This window comes from Callorhinus ursinus, unplaced genomic scaffold (genome assembly GCF_003265705.2).
Source record: "Callorhinus ursinus isolate GAN/ISIS: 27379988/994484 unplaced genomic scaffold, GSC_fseal_2.0 scaffold102, whole genome shotgun sequence".
In the NCBI taxonomy this organism is placed as follows: Eukaryota; Metazoa; Chordata; class Mammalia; order Carnivora; family Otariidae; genus Callorhinus; species Callorhinus ursinus.
Genome location: NW_027397164.1, coordinates 357,451 through 378,543, shown reverse-complemented (window position 1 = coordinate 378,543; position 21,093 = coordinate 357,451). Strand labels below are relative to the sequence as shown.

General features: G+C 51.6%; 1 protein-coding gene across 5 annotated transcripts; it reads right to left on the bottom strand.

Moving 5' to 3' along the window:
* Window positions 1-8,230: 8,230 nt before the first annotated feature.
* CD300LG (CD300 molecule like family member g) lies at window positions 8,231-20,814 on the bottom strand. Of its 5 annotated transcripts, none has more exons than XM_025861861.2 (8): window positions 20,693-20,814; window positions 19,432-19,767; window positions 16,812-16,913; window positions 15,849-16,104; window positions 15,046-15,158; window positions 13,191-13,243; window positions 10,447-10,536; window positions 8,231-9,875 (listed from the first exon to the last, which is right to left on the bottom strand). In XM_025861861.2, exons 1-8 carry the CDS (start codon window positions 20,733-20,735, stop codon window positions 9,762-9,764), a joined length of 1,107 nt encoding a protein of 368 aa, XP_025717646.2. In that variant the 5' UTR covers window positions 20,736-20,814; the 3' UTR covers window positions 8,231-9,761. The 5 variants fall into 5 exon arrangements, with proteins under 5 accessions (XP_025717646.2, XP_025717647.2, XP_073745264.1 ...); XM_073889163.1 differs by having other exon boundaries at window positions 8,232-9,875; window positions 15,849-15,933; XM_025861862.2 differs by lacking the exon at window positions 10,447-10,536.
* Between the last annotated feature and the right edge of the window lie 279 nt (window positions 20,815-21,093).

Below are 21,093 nucleotides of genomic sequence, written 5' to 3'. Positions count from 1 at the left end.
AACGGAGCCACCCAGGTGCCCCTCTTCTCATTTTTGAACCACCTTCTTCCCATCTCTGGGGTGTCCTTGGAAAAAGGAATATTTCATGACTATGCCTAGCAACTCCGCACTTGTATTTCTGTTCAAATTCAGTGGTTCTCAATCTTGGCTGCACTTTAGAATTGCCTGAGGGATTGAAAAACAAACGAAAAAACAATTGCCTGGATTCTACTCCAGATCAGTTAAATCAGAAGTTCTGGAAAGGCTGACTACTATAACTAACACAGTTGTTTATTATTATTGTTATTGTTATTATTGTTTTAAGATCTTTATTTTCAAGTAATCTCTACACCCAACATGGGGTTCGAACTCACAACCCCAAGATCAAGAGTCACATGCTCTTCAACTGAGCGGGCTGGGCGCCCCCAACACAGTTTTATTATGAATTTCTTGCTCACATCATATCTGATGGGAATTGGGTTGCACTCCTAGCAGTGACTCAGGGTTCCAGCCTCTTTCCATTTTTGACACCACCATTTTTCAGAAAAGGCTCCACAGGTGTCCTGGAAGAGGAGTAGCGTGCAGGCAATTGCTCACGAATATTATGGGCTAGGACAGTCGGCCCACATCCATTGGCCAGAATCTAGTCATGTGGCCCTGGGTTATTGCAAAGGAGCCTGGGAAATGTAGTCTTCCTTGGTGCTCAGGAAGAGGAAACGGGATCTAGCCAACCTCTGCCCAGCCAGGATTGGAGTCTGGGAAGCTATATGTTTTAAAAGTTCCTCAAGTGATTCTAATGTGTAGCCAAGTTTGCCAACCACTGCTCATCCATTTTCGTCATACCCTTGGGAGTGGAGGAACTCTCCTTTTAGCCCCAAATTAGCATCAAGGTAGTTTCCTACTAAAGATATTTGAATTTCTAAGAGGAATTCTGCTACCAGTTTTGTTTTTTTTTTAATTCCTTTTCCTTCCTGGCACAGTAGCATATGGTTAGTAGGGCCAGATGGATTCTTATCAAATTATAGTTGGGAAACTGACCTACAGAGGTGATGGGCTTTTGTCCAATGTCACACAGAAAGTCATTGGCAGAGCTGGAACAGACCCCTGGACTCCTGGTTCTCAGGCTGGGGTTTTCTCCCTGTGTGCTACCTCCAAAGATGGAGGGGGATTGATAGAGTCCGGGGTGGGGCGCACTTAGGGGAGGAAGGCACTGTTGGAGGAGGAATGTGGGTTAAGAAAGGGAACCATGAGGGGAAGTGTGGGCTACCTTGTCATCCCCAGATTCAACTCTTTGAGCGATCCAGGCATTCCAGGTGGTTGAGGGCGTCAACAGCCTAAAGCCCACACAGCTCTGACCCCTCCTCCCTCAGGACTGGGTTTGCGTGGTGACCCCACAGCTCTGGGAGAGACTAAGCAGGCTGTGCAAGGGAGCAGGGAGGACTATCTAGCCTGTCCCATTGATCTATTTATCTAATCTAATTGCTATTATCAAGGTTTTCATTATTTAGAAACCTCTATGTTTTACTATCTGGTGAAAAAAGTTTCCAATTACTCCTTTGATCAGTGATATTTTTCTTAGTAATACTTCTTATTTCTCCTAGAAAGAGAACTCTAGGATCATTTGGTCAGAGTACATCCTTTTGCTATGGGGATCCTAATTGGAATTGCATGAAATTGGGACATTAATTGGGGAGGATTCTTACTCTTCAGTCTTTTCCTGCAGGACCGTAGTCTGTCTCCCCTGTACTCGGGTCTCCTTCCAGCCCAGGGCCCCCACCCACCTGTCTGCCAAGCAGAGCTGGTCAGACTGGCACGGTCTCCAGTCAGCAGCAGCCTGATACCAAGAAGAACACTGACTTTCTCATAAAGCAAAATTCTTTCCTTTGAAAGGACTGCCCTTTATCCCGAGATTCTCCCCCCCAACCCCTACTCTTTGGGGTGAAAATGGTCTTCTTTATTTTATTTATTTTTTATTTTTTTTAAGATTTTATTTATTTATTTGAGAGAGAGAATGAGAGAGAGAGAGTACATGAGAGGGGGGAAGGTCAGAGGGAGAAGCAGACTCCCTGCTGAGCAGGGAGCCCGATGTGGGACTCGATCCTGGGACTCCAGGATCATGATCTGAGCTGAAGGCAGTCGTTTAACCAACTGAGCCACCCAGGCGCCCCACAAAAATGGTCTTCTTTTTATAAAAGGGATGAGATATTTAAATTTTTTTTGCTTGTTTCTAGATGTATAAATTGACAAAATATATTTTGGAAGTGTTACTGATCTGTGAAATCTCAAAGTTTGGGTTAAATCTCTCAGTGGGTTTAATTCCACAGATGCCCTGCGTTTTGAACAGGGTTTCAGAGTCTCAATGCCTAGGAGGTGAGGCCGCACGTGCGCTGGCCCGAGAGTCCATTTCGCAGAGAAGAAACAAGAGCTGAAGAAGGCACCACACAGCCAAGATGGCTTCGTAGGTTCTCATTCCCTCCTGGTCTCTTGCCCCACTTTGGAGAGCACAGTTTCATTCTCTGCATTAAGTAAGTATGTGAAGACACACCTTAGCCCCCAGGTCAGCCAAAATACGGGCCCTAGTCTATCCCGGCAATTTTAAGTGTCTTAAGTCTGGCCCAAAGCCAAAATAGGCTGATAGACTAAGGGTGATGGGTGTTCCCTTACTAACTTAAAAATTTGTGAATGGAAGGTAGACGAGAATTAGGTGATCTGTGCCTTAAGCAGAAGCTCCAGTTCCCTGCCATCACCTCACACATGCGCACACACACTCAGATGAGGATTCAGTAGTAGGCAAGCAAATTCAATAGCCAAAATACCAATAGTTTTTCAGTGTGCAACAAGCATTCATTCATTCGCTTATCAAACATTACCTTATTTTTGAGAATTTACTCCAGCATCATCACCTCTTGGAAATGCTTTGTGACTCCTCCACGGGCTGATCTGATCAAGGAGCCTCTTCTTGGCGCTCCTGAAACAGCTTATCACAGCGTCCTGTTGGGGACTGTTGTCCTCTCTGCTCCCTCAGACTCTGGGCCTCTGGATGTAGGGACCGTGCCCCACTCAACGGTGCTCAGAAGATGGTGTTGAATTAATACTTAAGGTACCATGCCATTATTTTTTAAGGAACTGGATGATTTATGAGAAGACGTAATAGGAAAAAAAAAAAAAAAGACCCTGTTCACAATAACAACCCCAGTACAAAACGCAAGGCATCTGTGTAATTAAACCCACTGAGAGATCTAACCCCAGCTCATGGGAGCAGCCAGATGTCCTCAAAAAAGACCATGCTGGAGCCACAGTGAGAACCAGATGTGGCAGGTGTGAGGCGTGAGTGTGCCTCTCTGACCATCATCCCCGCCCAGGAAGGAGAAAGGGCAGTGTAGGCAGCATCTGGATGTGGCTTATATTTGTCTTCCCTCTTTTTTCACTTTCACAAGTCTTGGCACAGTGCCTGACAGTTCCACAAATTATCTAAGTGTGTAGGTCCCACCCCACCCATTTTTTTCAGGGTTTGGTCTTCCTTCCAGAAAGAGATCTTCCTCTCTCTGCGGTTCCCCAGGATCCTGCCCTCATACCATGTGGTAGAAGTGCCCAAGCACTGGTCTGTGGACCATCTCATCTGTGACAATATGAGGAAATTAAGAACAAAGCAGAGCTTTTTCGCAACGGGTTTGCCGCCAGAACACAGGTGTCGTGAAAACCACCGCTCAACCTAAACCAAAATGGGAAAGGAAAAGACTCACATCAACATCGTCGTCATTGGACACGTAGATTCGGGCAAGTCTACCACTACTGGTCATCTGATCGACAAATGTGGTGGGATCGACAAAAGAACTATCGAAAAATTTGAGAAGGAGGCTGCTGAGGTGGGAAAGGGCTCCTTCAAGTATGCCTGGGTCTTGGATCAACTGAAAGCTGAACGTGAACGTGGTATCGCCATTGATATCTCCCTGTGGAAATTCGAGACCAGCAAGTATTACGTGACCATCATTGATGCCCCAGGACACAGAGACTTTATCAAAACCATGATTACAGGCACATCTCAGGCTGACTGTGCTGTCCTGATTGTTGCTGCTGGTGTTGGTGAATTTGAAGCCGGTATCTCCAAGAATGGGCAGACCCGTGAGCATGCCCTTCTGGCTTACACACTGGGTGTAAAACAACTAATTGTTGGTGTTAACAAGATGGATTCCACTGAGCCACCCTACAGCCAGAAGAGATACGAGGAAATCGTTAAGGAAGTCAGCACCTACATTAAGAAAATTGGCTACAACCCCGACACAGTAGCATTTGTGCCAATTTCTGGTTGGAACGGTGACAACATGCTGGAGCCAAGTGCTAACATGCCTTGGTTCAAGGGATGGAAAGTAACCCGTAAAGATGGGAATGCCAGTGGAACCACACTGCTTGAAGCTCTGGATTGCATCCTGCCACCAACTCGTCCAACTGACAAGCCCTTGCGTCTGCCTCTCCAGGACGTCTACAAAATTGGTGGTATTGATACTGTCCCTGTGGGCCGAGTCGAGACTGGTATTCTTAAACCTGGGATGGTGGTCACCTTTGCTCCAGTCAATGTTACAACTGAAGTAAAGTCTGTTGAAATGCACCATGAAGCTTTGAGTGAGGCTCTTCCTGGGGACAATGTGGGCTTCAATGTCAAGAACGTGTCTGTCAAAGATGTTCGTCGTGGCAATGTGGCTGGTGACAGCAAAAATGACCCACCAATGGAAGCAGCTGGCTTCATGGCTCAGGTGATTATCCTGAACCATCCAGGCCAAATCAGTGCTGGATATGCACCTGTGCTGGATTGTCACACGGCTCACATTGCTTGCAAGTTTGCTGAGCTGAAGGAGAAAATAGATCGTCGATCTGGAAAAAAGCTGGAAGATGGTCCCAAGTTCTTGAAATCTGGTGATGCTGCCATTGTTGATATGGTTCCTGGCAAGCCTATGTGTGTTGAGAGCTTCTCTGACTATCCTCCTCTGGGCCGTTTTGCTGTTCATGACATGAGACAGACGGTTGCTGTGGGTGTCATCAAAGCAGTGGACAAGAAGGCAGCCGGAGCTGGCAAGGTCACCAAGTCTGCCCAGAAAGCTCAGAAGGCTAAATGAATATTATCCCCAATACCTGCCACCCCAGTCTTAATCAGTGGTGGAAGAACAGTCTCAGAACTGTTTGTGTCAATTGGCCATTTAAGTTTAATAGTAAAAGACTGGTTAATGATAACAATGCATCGTAAAACCTTCAGAAGGAAAGGAGAATGTTTTGTGGACCATGTTTTTTTGTGTGTGTGTGTGGCAGTTTTAAGTTATTAGTTTTTAAAATCAGTACTTTTTAATGGAAACAACTTGACCAAAAATCTGTCACAGAATTTTGAGACCCATTAAAACAAAAGTTTAATGAGAAAAAAAAAAAAAAGAACAAAGCAGAAAGCTTATCATTAAGTTGAATGTATTTAAGTGTAAGAATTATCATTTATTCTGATGTGGTGATTATGAATTTTATTTTATCACATGCCAATTTAAGAAATACTCCCCCCACCCTTTTTCCTAACTTGAATCAAATCTTTCCCTGAGTCTCTGCTCATTAGAGTAAAAAGAAATGAAATCTCAATCCTGTTTTGGAGGGCTTCCTCCTTTCCCCGGAATTACTCAAAGATGTAAGGGATACATAGTGCCTGGGAAATGGGAGTCAGAATCTGGTTCAGGCAGAGTGGTGATCAAGGTACCAGTGTGCTTTTAAACAATGAGATTGTACATAAAACAAGTTTTATTGTGTTGCTGAGCTTGTGGGAAGGGAAATATCCAAGAAGCATGGTGAGTGGACAGGAAAGGTGGAGTTACCCTAAAAGGCAAATGACAATTTTAGCATCACATTTGGAAAATTAAATATAAAGCCAGGGGCAACCTGAGGTTTTGGCAAATTAGGGATCTGGGAAGGGGCTAATCTGGTCCCAAGTTGGTATCCTGGCCCCTGACAGAAACAAATGCAGATCCTCCTTGGAGGAAGGTATCCTCAATTTCAGCCCCCCACATTGAAATCATCCAAACATGAGCTCACATTATGAGATCGCAAAATAAAAAGGAACAAACCACTATGAGTGACAGTCAACATAAACAATAGCATATTTATATCTCCAGGGACTTTTTTTTTTAAAAGATTTTATTTATTTATGCATGAGAGACAGAGGGAGAGAGAGAGAGAGAGAAGCAGAGGGAGAAGCAGTCTCCCAAGGAGCAGGGAGCCCGATGCGGGACTCGATCCCAGGACCCTGGGATCATGACCTGAGCTGAAGGCAGACGCTTAACCATCTGAGCCACCCAGGCGCCCCTCTCCAGGGACTTTTGATATTAGGCACCAAAATGTAAACTATGTGTGTACAAAATATTTAATGGAATAAAAGATGGCATTACAAAAATTAACAAGCAACAAGACTCTAGAATGACTAGTTAGGTTTGAAAGAGAACCATTCAGAACTTTTCAAAATGAAAAATACAAGGATGAAAATAAAAACTAATTTTGGGGCGTTTAACAGCCAATTAAACACAACTGAATAGAGATTAGTGAACCAGAAAGTTGTTCCCCTAAGTATGGTGCTTGGACCCGCAGCATCATCAGCCCTGAGAGCTTCTTAGAAATGCAGACTCTCAGGCTCCCCCCAGAACTACTGAGTCAGAATCTGAAGTTTAACAAGATTCCTTGTGATCTGTAGGCATATTCAGGTTTGAGAAGTATTAAACTGGTAGAAATGACATAGACGGCAGAACAAAGAGATGAGGAGGGAAATATGAAGGAGAGGTTAAGAGATACAGCAGCGATTAACAGAGGGTCTAGAAAAATGTAATTCTGGTCAGTGGCAAGATTTTTAAAAGTGTTGGAGAGCAGATAATATTTGAGGAGAATTTCCTAGAACCGATGAAAGGCATGAATTCACATATACAAGAATTTACAGGGGCGCCTGGGTGGCTCAGTCGTTATGCGTCTGCCTTCGGCTCAGGTCATGATCCCAGGGTCCTGGGATCGAGCCCCACATCGGGCTCCCTGCTCGGCGGGGAGCCTGCTTCTCCCTCTGCCGCTGCCCCTGCTTGTGTTCCCTCTCTCGCTGTCTCGCTCTCTCTGTCAAATAAATAAATAAAATCTTTAAAAAAAAAATTCTTGAATACTGCCCAGGGGAAAAAAAAAAAGAATTTACAGCAAACAAGAAAACAAGAAGTTCATGGCCAGGAGTAAGACTGCAGAATACTGAGACAAGTAGAAAAGTTTTATGTACAAACATAAAACTAAGGTGTTTCAAGATGGAGTGTTGCAAAGCGGCAACTGGTAAAGGAGTGGTCTTTCTCCCTTGCCTGGAGGGCGGGACTGGGCCCACACGGCGGCAGCAGTGGGCATTAAGGGAGCGAGCAAATGTCTATGGAGGGTACTCAAGTATCTGATAAATCCGTGGAAACTTGGAATCCCAAGGACGCCAACCCTAGGTTGCCTTGGAGAGATCTGGGCCTCTCAAAAGACATCAATCTGTTTAGTTGGCACAATGGTTTGCAAATGGGCAAGGGGTGGTAGGGGGATGACCTGGCTGACCACCCCCTGGTCCCCAGGAAGCCCTGGTTGCAGCAGGTGACAGGTTGAGAGGACGTTCTTTCCCCACTGGGCAGCCCCAATTCTTACCACCTTCCAGCTGAGGGATTTTTCACAGGGTGAGATTTTGGGGTCTCTCTGACACCACCTGAAACTTGGTGTTCCCTACCTCCCCCAACATCTGGGCACACGCTGTGCCCAGATCCTGGGCAGAGACCCCAGACAGAGCTCACACCCAGGGCTCCCTCTCCACCCGGAGAAGGTAAGAGGAGTTCACCCATCCCTGGGGACCTAGGGCAGTGGCTGGCACCTTCTGGAGGGTTTCCCTTGGTTTATCACACCTGCTCTACCTTGCCCAGCCCCCTAGGCCCTCACTGCAGGAGCATTCCTTTGTGGTTCTTCCTGCCATACCCACAGCGACAGGTGTAGACGCTGGTGAGGACTTTGAGAAATGCTGCTTGGAGGGCCCTGATGGGAGTGAAATTGCTTCTGTCATTTCAGAAAGCTGTTCAGCAATGGGTATCGGTAACGTCAAAAATGTTCACATCCTATGACCTGGCACTTCCATGCACACAAATGCTTCTACAAGAAGTCTCCAAATGCAAATCAAGCCTTGTGGGAAGACTCACTATGCTGTTATTTATAATAGCAAAAATAGAAACAAATTATATAATGAGGGAGAATTGAAATAAATGGAGGCACACTGTGAGGAAATATCACAGAGCTGATGCACATTTTATTTATAAACGTTGGTAAAACATGGAGAAACGTTTATAAGAATTAAGTGGGCAGGCGCCTGGCTGGCTCAGTCAGTGGAGCGTGCGACTCTTAATCTTGGGGTTGTGAGTTTGAGCACCACGTTGGGTGTCGAGATTACTTACAAACAGAAATCTTAAAAAAAAAAAAAAGAATTAAGTGGGAAAAGCAAGATCCAAAGTTGTATATACAAACAAATTTGTCAGAGAACACCAGCAAATGATGTGGAGTAAAAAAAACAGGAAGGAAATGCAACAAAAAGCAGCTGTGATTATCTGGGGGAATGGTGAGCTTGAGTGAGTTTTCTTCTCCTCCCCGACGTGTTTCTAACTTTTGTATACTGAGCGACCACCCATTTCACTTTTTAAAGAAAGTCAAAAAAGAAAAAAATAGCAGTCCTGTTATTTTACCCCCTCCTGCTTCCTGATCTCCAGGGGACCAGACTCAGGGTCACCTTCAGGTTCCTCCGATGTTCCTGCCCTGTTCTCTCTCTCCTGCCTTTTAGATGCCCACCCGCACCCTGTGCTTTCCTACCCCTCCCTAACCCCAACCCACAGGCAATTAACCCTTTCTCAACAGGGAAGGAGCCAAGCTTTTCTCTGGCCTCCTTCCAAAGCCTGGGATGCAGGGCTGGGTGGGGAGCCGGGAAATGTAACCCCTCCGTCAGTCCTGGGCTCACCCCTTTCCGATGCGCACCTGACCTGGGCCTGGCCTTGGACCGGCCCAGGAAAGCGCCTATCTGGGTCATGGTGTCTTAGGCAGGGAAGCCCCTATGGGGGGGGGGGCAGTTGCGAGACCCCACACCCCAAATGTAGACTCTAACGTGGATGAACCTGAATCTACTGCTTCTCAAATTCAAGTATTAGAGTCACTGGACACTTGTTAGAAATGCAAAGCTGTGGGTCCAGCCCCAGAGAGGGTTTTGGTAGGTCTTGGTAGAGCCCAGGAGTCACATTTTTAACCAGCCTCCTGAAGGACTGGGATGCAGTCCCATTTTGAGAAATCGGAACCCCGTCTATTCCCAGCATGCTCCTCCTCCTCCTCGTCCACTTATGTAGGAGAAAGTGGTCCTGAGTCAGGATGGAATGAAGGGAGAAGAAGGTGGGGGTCTTTTGCTGGGCACCCGGGCGCAGGGGGTTTCTTGTAGCGGATACAAACTCAGACCAGATCTCCTAAGCCTTGCCTGGCTCTGGCGAGCTCCAGCTGCACGCCCTGCCCTGATGTGCACATACCGAGGAGGTCCCAGGGTCCCACTGGTTCTGTGAGGCCACCACTCCGGGGCTGACAAAGACTTTCGGGTCAGGCTGGGCATGCAGGAGGAGAGCCTGGGGACGGCGGGGGAGAGCCCGGAGTCTGGCAGGCAAGCTTTGGGAAGCTGTCGAGGAAAGCTTATGGGAGTTAGTGCAAATGCAGCCATTCAGATTCCCGGCCGGCTGGCCTGGAGGGCGCCGCTAGACTGATATGAACTTGGAGAAGTCGAGCTCCTCCCCAGACATGTGCAGGGGAGGCCCTGGGATCATGTCCCCCTCCGGGTCCTGGGAAGGGGCTTCATCTTCCTCTGAAGTCTGTAAAGACAAGAGTCAGGGGTTGAAAAGCAGAGCAAAAGTCAGGGGTTGAAAAGCAGAGCTCAGCCGTGGGGGGTCTCCAGGTAGCTGTTGGGTCCACCTTAGCCTTTTCCACAGTACTGGGTCTCTGTCCTTCTAAGGGGCACAGACTAACAAGCTCTCCCCAGAACCCCCAGGCTTTTGATTCATGCCTCTCACCTCCTCCCAAACATCCCCCCACCCCATCTGCAAGAGCATCCTCAGGGCTTCTAGCCAGGTTTTTGCCTGCAGGTGTTGGAATCCTGCCAGTCCAGAGCTCTTTAAACTGTGACTACTAACAAGCTAGTCAAGAACTCTCTGGATGGGGGGAAAAAGGACGTAAGGTTGGGAGTCCTGACTCCCGAACGAAAAGGACTGTGCCTTTGGTGATGGTGGCGTAGGTGGGTGGATGCAGGGGGCAGTGTTCAGGGAGCAGATGCTGAGGAAAGAGCACCCCCCCACCCCACTTCCCTGCATTGTCAGAGAGAAGCCAGGCTAGGTGGCTCCCGGCACAACTACCCGCCCCCCGCCCCTGCATGCCCTCTGTTCACACCTGGCTGAGGCCCTGGGTTTCTGCACACGGGCTGGGGCTGGCGTGGGGCCCAGGGGGCCCTGCGAGGCTGATCATGGTGTACTCCAGCGGCTGAAACAGAGACTCGGTCAGCACAGCCCATTCCCAGCAGCAGTGATGGTCCACCCGCCACAGCAAGACAAGGGAGCCACGGGAGAGCGTGGGCAGGCTGTGGGGTCAGAGCCCTTCCGTCCTATTTCCTACATCTCAGAGCGACCTTGGGCATGCCACTAAGCTCTCTGAGGCTCAGTCTCCTCAGCTGTCAAGTGGGGATAAGAATTTTTCCCTCAGGGTTATAATGAATATTCATGGAAATGTTTTGCTGCTCAACGCCTGGGAACTCCTGGAATGATTCATTTGTTTCCATTATTGTTATGTCTATCCTCGAAGCAGAAAGAATGTGCAGGCTGCCGGTTCCTTGCAGGCCCAGGGAGAACAAAGTTGAACACCTCAAAGGTTCACCGAATAACAAACCGCAGAGGAAAAATTCCTTACAAATCATAAGCCTGAGCTCCCCTCCTTGATCAGATAAGGAAGCCAAGGGAAGAGAGGCAGGCAGTCCAGAGTGAGTAGGAACCATCCTGGGACCAGCAGCAGGGTAGACGATGTTGGAGCCGGCCGAGGCCCCCAGCCAAGGCTCCCAAGGGCATAGCTGCCCTTAGGTGTCCCCCAGCCGGCAAATCCCATGGCCCGACGGGCACCGAAGATGGAGAAAGAAGCTCCTGTCCTCTGGACACCTACTGGGGGTCTCATCTCATGATTTCGTGAGCATAACCCTGTGAGATGGGGATAAGGAGGCTCAGAGAGGTGATGTAACTTGCCATGTGTCACACAGCTGGGCTGGGACTTGAACTCACGACCAAGTGACCTCGGACCCGGGCTCTTTTTCTATCCTCTGCCACCATCCTGGCGGGGCATGCCGCACACACTTCCCTTCTTTTCAATGCCCTTGTTTCCTAACTGCCCCCTCCTTCTTCTATCGCTGCCCTGGCTGCAGGGGATGGGGGCAGAGGTGGACACTTGAGCCATCTCTGGCGACACATTCAGTCTTACAGGACAAGATGAAAATCAGAGCAGAATTCCTCAGGGGGGCTGGGGGGACGAGGGGACGAGGGAATGGGGGGAGTGGAGGGAGATTTCACAAATGGGAGCCTCTACGTCGAAGCACTAGGAAAATAGGGAATCGGGGAAGCCTTGGGAAGTGGGAGCCAAGCCCTAATCTGAGCCCAGCACTCCCCCTTGGGCTGTTTCAGGAGTCAGGGGCCACGCCGTCCCATGTTCACGGACTGAGGATGGTTCTTTCTTCTGAGTCTAGGGGAATAGGCTCAGGCAGGTCGAGCAGTTGGCCCCACGCCTCCAGCCCTCGGCACGCCAGTGGGGCAGGGTGGAGGCAGCACAGCGTATTGCGGCCAGCCCTGCAGACCGGGTCCGTTGCTCCGGTTCCGCCTCTTTCACGCGGGGTCTCTGGAGGCAAGTTATTTATGCTCTCTGAGCCTCTGTCTCTTATTCTGTAAGAAGGGGGTAATGATAACCCCTACCTTGTGCAGGAGTTATGAAGATTTGGTGACACAGGTAAAGCCCCTGGCACATAGTAGGTGTTCAATTAAAGAGGAAAAGGGAGCTTCCTGAAAGAGCTCTGTGGGCAAAGGAAATGCTGACCTGAGCCCTCATACCTCCCTCCGAGTTTTACACGCCCCTGGGGCTCTCTGACAGAGCCAGTAGAGTGCCCCCTTCCCTCTTTGACCTGAATGTGGGCAAAGAAAACCCCAAGCCCTTTCAATTCCACCTGCAGCCCCTGCTAAAAACTACAAAGAAGCCCAAAGGGAAATAAACCAAAGAAAACCAAAAGCTCTCCTCGGTTGGTCATGTTCACAGAGGTCTTACCTCTGACCCTCTCGGGAGAGCCTGTGCCATCCTCCCCCCGACAAGGGGTCAGCAGGGGCGGGGGCAGGTGTGGCAGGCTGGAAGCAGTCCCAGGCAGCCCTCCCGGGGGCGGGCTGGGTGGCAGTGGGCCGCCCAGTACAGAGGTTCTCCGTCCCGCCCCCGCCCCTCTTCTAGCCGGCAGGGTGCGCCCTAGGACGCACGGCTGGGCCCAAGCTGACCGCTGGAGGACAGTGGCAGCCCCCTCCCCATCCGGGTCTGTGACTTTTCCCTCACGTCCACCACCTCTGGCCTCGCCGGGCTTCCTGAGACAACAACAGCTGCTTCCTAAGCCAAAGCCCAGAACCCCATTTGTGTCCCAGCCCCTTCCCAGGGGGATCAGGCCTGAGTCTGTTGTCCTCACTGGCGCCAAGAAAGAAGGAAATGGCAGCCCCCTTTCCTGCCCCTGTGTGCAAGAGAATAACGTGGAGGCCTCTCAATAAACGGCGGGGGGGGGGGGTGTGGGCACAAGTGAGGCCTCTGCGGCCTGAGCCCGTGAGCCCGCAGCCCTCGCAGAGACCCCGAGGATCCGGCTCCGACGCTCTCTGCTCCTAAGATGGGGAGGCGAAGAGGGCGCTGGGCCTGGGGAGGACCCCCACCTGGTACCTGCTGGGCCGTCAGGGTGAGGAGGGGCACCCTGAAGGGCTGGTCTCAGGGCTCACACAGATTCCCCAGAGACGGGAAGTGAGCCCTGCCTGGAGCTCAGAGACAAACAGGTAGGGAGGTACAGAGACAGCTCCCGGGAGTCCCGATGCCCAGCCCCACCGCCATCTGAGCTGGGGCTTCGGGCTGGCTGCCTCTCTTACCAAGTGTGAGAGTTGGACTTTCTCGTTCCTCTGTGTCTCTGCGGCCAGTTGAGCTGAAAGAGAACAGCAGGCATACCCTGAGGCCAGGAGTAGCTGGGAGCAGCCTGCGACAGCTCCCACAGAGGTGGACGGGCCCCCGTGTGCTTGGGAGCAGGGGCTTCCCAGAGGGAGCAAGCAGACTGGGTTGGGCAGGAAGACTGCTTGGACTTTCAGCTCAGTCCCTTAGTAGTGATCTGCCTTTTGGGATGGGTACACGGAAATCCCCTGGTGTGGGCCAGAAACTAGCCGGGGAAGTAATTCTATGTGCTAAGGCCATTGCTTCTTCAACCTCAGGGTGCATCCAGGATCCCAGGACATTTCATGAAAATGCCCATTCTAATGCAGCAGGTCGGGCCTGGGGCCTGATAGTCCTTTTAACAGGCTTCCAGGGGATGTCACGGCTGCTATCTGGGGACCACAGTTCGAGAGGCGAGGTGCCAAGAAGTTCTGAGGTCTTGATCAGGAATGTTCCCACCCTGTGTGCTCCTCTGGACTCCTCTGCGGTGAGCTGGGGACGTGGGCAAAGCTGACATTTCTTCCTGGGGGCCGCACACGGTGAAGGCCTTGGAGGCAGGCCCAGGACCACTGCCCCCCACCCAAGGCCACGTGCAGTAGGACAACATTGCCAATTTGCAGAGTGCTTTGGCACACGTCTTCCTGGTTCTGCTGCTTCCTGGCTGTGCAAACTCAGGGCAAGCTGCTTAACCACTCTGCCTCAGTTTCTTCCCCTGTAAAATGAGGGTGCTTGTAATGAGCAGTTTCTAACGCCACAGTATTGAGAGCATTAGAGGAGCTAAAAGCAACATAGCCACACAGAAACGCGCAGCCCATGGGCTCCTCTGACTGATATTTTGGCTAACCCTCTTAACCCATGCTGTCTGCCGGGGGGCCCCCCCGAGCCACACACAGCCACTGACACCGGAAGCATGACTTCTCCACTGACTGATATTTTGGCTAACCCTCTTAACCCATGCTGTCTGCCGGGGGGCCCCTCCGAGCCACACACAGCCACTGACACCGGAAGCATGACTTCTCCAAATCACACTAGGTTTTGAAGACTCAATATGAAAAAATGCAGAAAGCGGAATATGTATCATAAATAGTTTTATGTTGATTCCACCTTGAAATGATCATGTTTTGGAAAGATCATACTAATAAAGTATATTGTTAAAATTAACATCCCTAGTTTCTTTCTACCCTTTATCATGTGACTTTTAGGGAAGTTTAAATTACATATGTGGCTTGGATTCTACTTTGGTTGGACTCGGATTCTATTTCTGTTCTAGTTCTCTTGTATTCTAGATCTGTGATCCAAAAAAGTTGTGGCTCAGGGAAGGTAGGTGACTTGCCCAAGGTCACACAGCTAAAAAGTAGCAGAGCTGGGATTCGAAGCCAGGTCTTCACAGGAGCCGAGCACCTCTCGAGACCCCGATGGGTGTGAGGCCACAGTATCCTTCCTGTTCAAGGGCTTAGTCTTGAATTCCCGCCCCACAGCCCCTGCCATGGTAGTTACGCAAGGAACTGGACCTGCAGAGGCTGGACATGGATTTGCTGGGATCAATAGGGACAGAAGTGATTGATGAGCTTGGACAGATGGGAGCAAGCCAAGAGCCCCCGTTCTCCCATTCACGCATTTGAATTGCTTTTTCCTAATGTTGACTGGCCTGTGGCGCCCTCAGAAGGGAGGAGCAGGGTTCCTGATGCCCATACCTCGGATGGACACACCGATGCACAAGGTCTCCCTGGGGTGGTGGGGGGCACTGCAGGTCTCCGCGAGGTCCCTGACCTCCCACCCCCTCCCTCTACTTTTGCTCACCTTCCTTCCTCCAGCGGAGCAGATAGCTGCCGAGGGCCACCAGGCCTGCGGCCAGGAGGAGGGCCAGCAGCACCAGGCCCGGGGCCAAGATGCGGACCTTTGGGATGGAGACCCTGTGGGTGAGATGGAAGGAGGCCAGCAGGTGTCACCAGAGAGCAGTAGCATGCTGTGCACATGGCATTCTTAGTCTGCGTCCCAGCCATGCCCCTTGTCTTTCCCAAAGAGATCAGAGGGCACCGGGGACCACAGCACCTGGTCAGTCCCACTGGGAGGGACCCCAGTCCCCACTACCAACTCCAGGAAGCGCTCTCAGCTGGTCTGAACTTGGCAGAAGGTAACCTGGACGCCTCAGGCAGAAAGCCTCCGTCAGTAACTGAGTGCAAATATATATAACCCCCAAGAACCAATCCCTCAGGTTGTGGTTCCAGTTGGGTAAGAAAAAACCTATATTCGTGCTCGGCACAGTGCCTGGTGCAAGGTGCGCCGGGGAAACTGTGGTGGCTGCCCCCGTGGCTGGGGTGGGGAGACTAGGGTGGGGACTGGGGCCACGGTGGACCCTTCACTTCAGGTGGGCCTGTGTGTCCAGAGCAACAGGGTTGCCGGCTCTGCAGTGCAGGTCGTCCACTGCTTAAGGGCCCTGCGGAGGGGGGATGGGAGCCGAGTCTGCCCTCTGTGCTGTTAGCCGCGGCCCTGACAGGAGGCTGTGCTGGCCTAGAGGAAGGAGTGCCAGGTCCTCACTTGCTCCAGGGCACCTCATGTTCCGGGGATGGCCTGAAAGGTGACCTTGGTCACCCTGGGCTCACCTGGACACGGAGCTGCTGCTGCTGGGGGGCAGATGGGTGTCCTCCGCGGAGGTGGAGTGCAGCTGTGTGGATGGGCGGGATGTCCCTGCATGAGGAGAGGTTGCTTCATGAGGAGAGGTCCCCGCGTACGGAGAGGTTCCTGGGTCTGGGGAGGTTCCTGCATGCCCGTACGGGGAGGTCCCTGTGAATGGAGAGGCCTCGGCCCCTGTCTTCCCCTGCTTGGCTGCGGTGACTGTTTGGTGGAGACCAGGAGAAGCTACAAGTCCAAAAGCAACGCCTTAGCACCTTCTCTGACCCTTGAGTCCCAGCATTCCCCAGACCTCTGACCCTTGACCCCTGAGCCCTAGCCTCCCCAGGACCAATTTCTCAGAACTTCCCCGGCTAAAGGACCCCCCCCAGGAAGCAAAGAGAGGCCTAGATGAAGCCATTGTCTCAGGCACGCCCCACACCCGCGCGTGGTTTTCAGCCCCTGTCCGTGCCCACTGCCTGGGTCATCACAGCCCTGTGCCCACTCCGTGACCCATTGCAGTGGCCACGCAGCACACAGAGGCCGGCCAGCTTCCCACTCCAGTCCTGGCCACTTATCACTGCAAGTCGCCACATGCCCACCTTTACCACCTCTGCCTCAACAGGCCTTGACCTCCTTCAACAGCCACGGGGCCAGCAGGGCAGGGTGGCAGGGACAGGTCCAGAGGTCAGGGCCCAACGCCCTACCTTTCCTGCTCAGCCCTCCAACCCCGGGGCGAGCAGACAGAACACAAGCCTGGCGGTCAGGCTGCGCCTCTTCCCTGGGCTCTGCTGCTCCTTGGGTGACCTGACCCCATGGGGCCCCTGATTCCTCCGCGGACAGTACAGCTCCCAGGCTCTGGGGGCCATGGAGCGCAGCGTCTGGCTATCGGCAGGCCCTCACTGGATGCTGCTTTACAGAGGGGTGGAGGAGAGACAGGAAAACCATTCACTCACTCAGTTCTGGGGGCTGAGTTTGCCAAGCTTTTGCCTTGGGCTGGAGGCTCCTTGTAGTAAGAGGCTGGAAGGAGGGAGTGGGGGAGGGAGGACAGCAGGGACCTGGGGGAAAGGGAGAGGTTGGTCTCAGGGGAGGCGAGGATCACCACTAGGAGCCAGATTTCCTGCCTTGGTGGCAGCCGGTAGCTTTCCTGCCCGCACCTCTCTGCTCAGAGCCTCCACCATCTCCTCCCTCCAGCCACTTAGGAGTCACGGGTGGAAGATTCGCGTCGGTTGCTGGTCTCCCCCTCCTGTAGTCGCCTTTGGCCCCCCACTTAGCCCAGACCTTCGGCTTCCCTTGTCCCCAACTGCCTGCCAGTCCGCTCTTCCCATGCCACTCTTCACACCAACACGGGTTTTGGCTCTAGAATACGGATCCGGATATGGGATACTGGATTCCATCGCTTCTTGCTTCAGAACTGTTTCCGTGGCCCTCACTGCCCATGAGCTGAAGCTCAAGCTTCTTACAGGCCTTTCAAAGTCTTTCAAACTCAGACCTCAGTGCACCATGTCGGCTTCACCTCTTTGCCATCTGGGGCACCAGCCATTCCTCCATTTGCCCTCTCTTCCCAATGAAGTGAGCATCCTGCCCACCTCCGTGCTGTTCCCCTGTGTGCCATGCCTCTCTTCTCCACCTCTGCCTGACACACTCTTTTCTGTCCCGAGAGGCTGGGATCCCTCAAGGACGAGATGCCTAGCCTATGTGCCCGGCAGAGTGGGCAGAAACGTGGTGTGGCCAACCCCCCTGGAACCGCCGAGTTCCCTGCCCACCCTCCCCCTGCCCCCGGGTGCCCCTCGGTCACCTCCTTGCTGGAGTGCCATCCGGGACTCGCTCCCTGTCCCCATCATTCTCTATTTATTTTTTATTTTACTACAATTTTTTATTAACATATAATGTATTATTTGTTTCAGGGGTACAGGTCTGTGATTCATTCTCTATTCTAATACGAGGTCAGGTTTTCTCTGATTTTTCTGAGTAAATGATCGAATCTTGTGCAAATAAAGGGTATTTATCTTTTCCTATCCGATATGTATACTTCTTTATCTTGTCATATTTCATGGCCTACAGCCTCCAGGCAATGGGGAATAAAAGAAACGACAGTGGATACTCTTGTCTTGTTCCGACCTTTGTAGAAATGCTGATCTGTCACCATACTCAGTGGTGTGCTGCAGATGGCTCCCACTGACTTGGGAGAGCTGTTTACTTTTCAGGAATTTTGTGAGCTCGTCATTAAACTATCGGTGGCTGGAAATTGGGGAGGGTGGGGGCATTTAAACCACAGAAACTGGCAGACCTTGCAAATCAGAGCTTCCCCAGCTAAACATTCACCCGCACACCACTGTCATTGGCCTTTATTTTCTGTACCCCAAATATCATCAGAGAAAGGTCAACAATGTCTGACACAGGATTACATAATAAGGCACATATCACACAGAAATGAATAATTATAAATGAGGTAAAAATTTAAAATAGCCCCAAATATAGCTAAAGTTGATCCCCACTAAGTAAGAAGGAGGTCTGAATACTGATAAGAATCAGAGGAGATCAGAGAAGCTTGTAAATAATGGAGAACAGGTTCAATATGGTTATGATACTGCTGTTATTATTTGGTGAGCTTATTTCTATCTCCTTGAATTAAAATAAAGACCCATGGATGTCAGGGATCTGACAGTGGGGACTGCCTGGGGATGGAGTGGGTCCCAGATGGGGCCAGGGGAGAGAAAGAGCAGACACCAAAGCGAGAAAAAAACCTGGATTTGAATCCTGGCTCCATCACCTCCTGCCATGAAACCTCAAGCCAATCATTTCATCTCTGGAGCCTCGGGCCCCCATCTATCTGTGAAGTGGTATACAAAGACCTGCCTCACCCTTACTGGCTGGCAGACTGGGGCTGCCCACTCCCCTGGGCCCTCTCTGACTTCTCTCTTCTCAGCTCGGCAGATCCGGTGGGGCTCTGGGCATCCAGAGAGATGTTCCTTCCCCAGCCAGAATCCCCTAGTGTCCCTGAGCTCAACAAGCTCCTCCTCCGAGGCTGGATCTCAGACCCTCCTCATACCTGCCTTTGGGACTTCAAGATCTGGGGAAGGGAAGCAGGAAGGGCTGAGACCTCGGGCAGGGTGAGGCCAGTGTGGCCGTGGCTGGGCGGGGGGCACTGCGGAGTGGGTCCGGGATGCTGCACAATGGTGGGCCCATCCTGCAGGATCCTCAGGAATATCTCTGACTCCAAAGAGGGAGTCTTTTTTATTCTGTGGGCTGCCCATTTCATCCCCAGCCCATGCAGTCTCTCTCCCCCATCTGGGCAAAGAGGAAAGGCACTGAGCAGGGAGTTCAACAGATCTGCGTGGTGTGACCCTGTCAAAGAGCAGCCGAGGGTCATGCTGCACCGCTTCTACTCCCGCGACGGCCAAGCACTTGACCAGCATCATCTCACTGAGCGCCCCCCCCCCCAAGGAGGTTGGTACAAGCACTACACCTGTGGGCAAGGAGGAAATGGGGTCCTGCACTGACCAGCGGCCCACCCTTCCCTCTTCCCTTCTGTGTCACCTGTCCCCCATCCAGAGAAGCAGAGACATGTGTTACCTGGAAAGACAAGCAGAGAGACCAGGAAAGACTCATCTCGGCCCAGTTTGGAGACCCCACAGAAGTACTTCCCAGTGTCCTGCAGGGTGAGATTCCTCAGGGTCACGTGGAGCGTGAGCGTCTGGGGGCTGTCTTGGATGGACACCCTGTCCTCTCTTGTCTCCTGGCCATTTTCTCCTGCATAGACAGTACCCGAGCAGCGGGACAGGAAGAACCCCTTCTCCCTGCACCAGTATTTCTGGTGTGTCTTCAGCTCCTTCTGGTAGGTGCACTGCAGGGACACCGTGTCACCTTCAAACCCAGTGATCTCCTTGGGGCCCAGGACGGCTCCATAACCTGAAACCATAGTAGGGACAGAGGTCAGAATTCCATGGATTCAAATTCCAGGGTCAACACCAGAAGAACTCCTCTTCAGTCACTCCCTTCTGCAGCAGCCCTGGAAAGAGCTGGTGGTCTCTTCCCCACCAAGGGTAACTGGGACAGGGCTGTTGCTGTTTCCCTAAAATTGGCATATGGAAGGGTGGTGATGGGGAAGCTCTAGATTCAGACAGCCTGGATTTGGAATCTCAGTACTGCCACCTAGTAGCTGTGTGACCTTGGGGAAGTTACTTGCCCTCCCTGGGCATCTGGGCTTTCCCATTTATAGATGATGATGATGATGATGATGATGATGGTGATGATGATGTCTTAGTTCACTGAAATTAAGATGCTATCATACATAAGATATGCCGTAATTTTATATACCACTAAAAAAATCATGGTCACTTGAACAATTGTCATCCGTTACAAGACGCATCCTGATATTTGATGTTAAAAAGTTGAAGACCTTTGAACTGATGAAACAGCATAATCCCTTATCTCTCAGGGTTGTTGTGAGTGGTACAGTAGAGGCTCAAGAAATATTTGCAGAGTTTACCATGGCAACCACGTAGGGTTGTCTTGTCTGCCTCCAGGCTGGGTGTAGACTAGGAAAATAAAAATGAGAGAGGTAAAGCCCCCCTCCTAGCCACCTAAACATGAAGGGTTTGGAACCAGTGGTCTGGGAGAAAACCCGGCTCTGCCTTCCAGAAACAGCAAGTGCCTGCCCCCGCCTCCCCCCCCCCCCCCCCAGACTGAGGACAAGTGCGGTGGGGGCGAGACCTGGAAGGATCAGGCAGCAGTGGGTCAGAAGAATGAAAGGTAGGTTCAGGAAGTCCTCCTTCTGCCAGCTTGGGCATGAGCCCCACATCCCTCCACTCCTCCCTCTCCTGCCCCATCTCACCTGGGAGCAAAAGGCAGCCCCACAGCAGGACCAGGGGCCACATGGTGGGCGCTGGACATGCAGGAGCACACGCAGGAACTGGGAGCTCTCTGAACCACGCAGGGCTTTAACTTCCTCCAGAGGCACTAACTAGATCAGGACCAGGAAGGGGGGAGGGGCCTGCAGGTCCCCCCTCTGCGCACAGGGGGAGGCGCCTCTGCCATTCCCTTTATTACCCTCGGTGCGCCCCAGCCGCGCGGTTTACCGCAACCCCCCCCCAAAAAAAACCACCGGAGGGCTTCTCCCCAACCCGGACCCCTTCGGGGGGGGGGTCTTAACCATGCCCACCGCCATGCACCCCAGAGGATCTCTGTGCAGAATCCAGAGAGTCCAAGACTGAAAAAATTACATATTGACTTTTG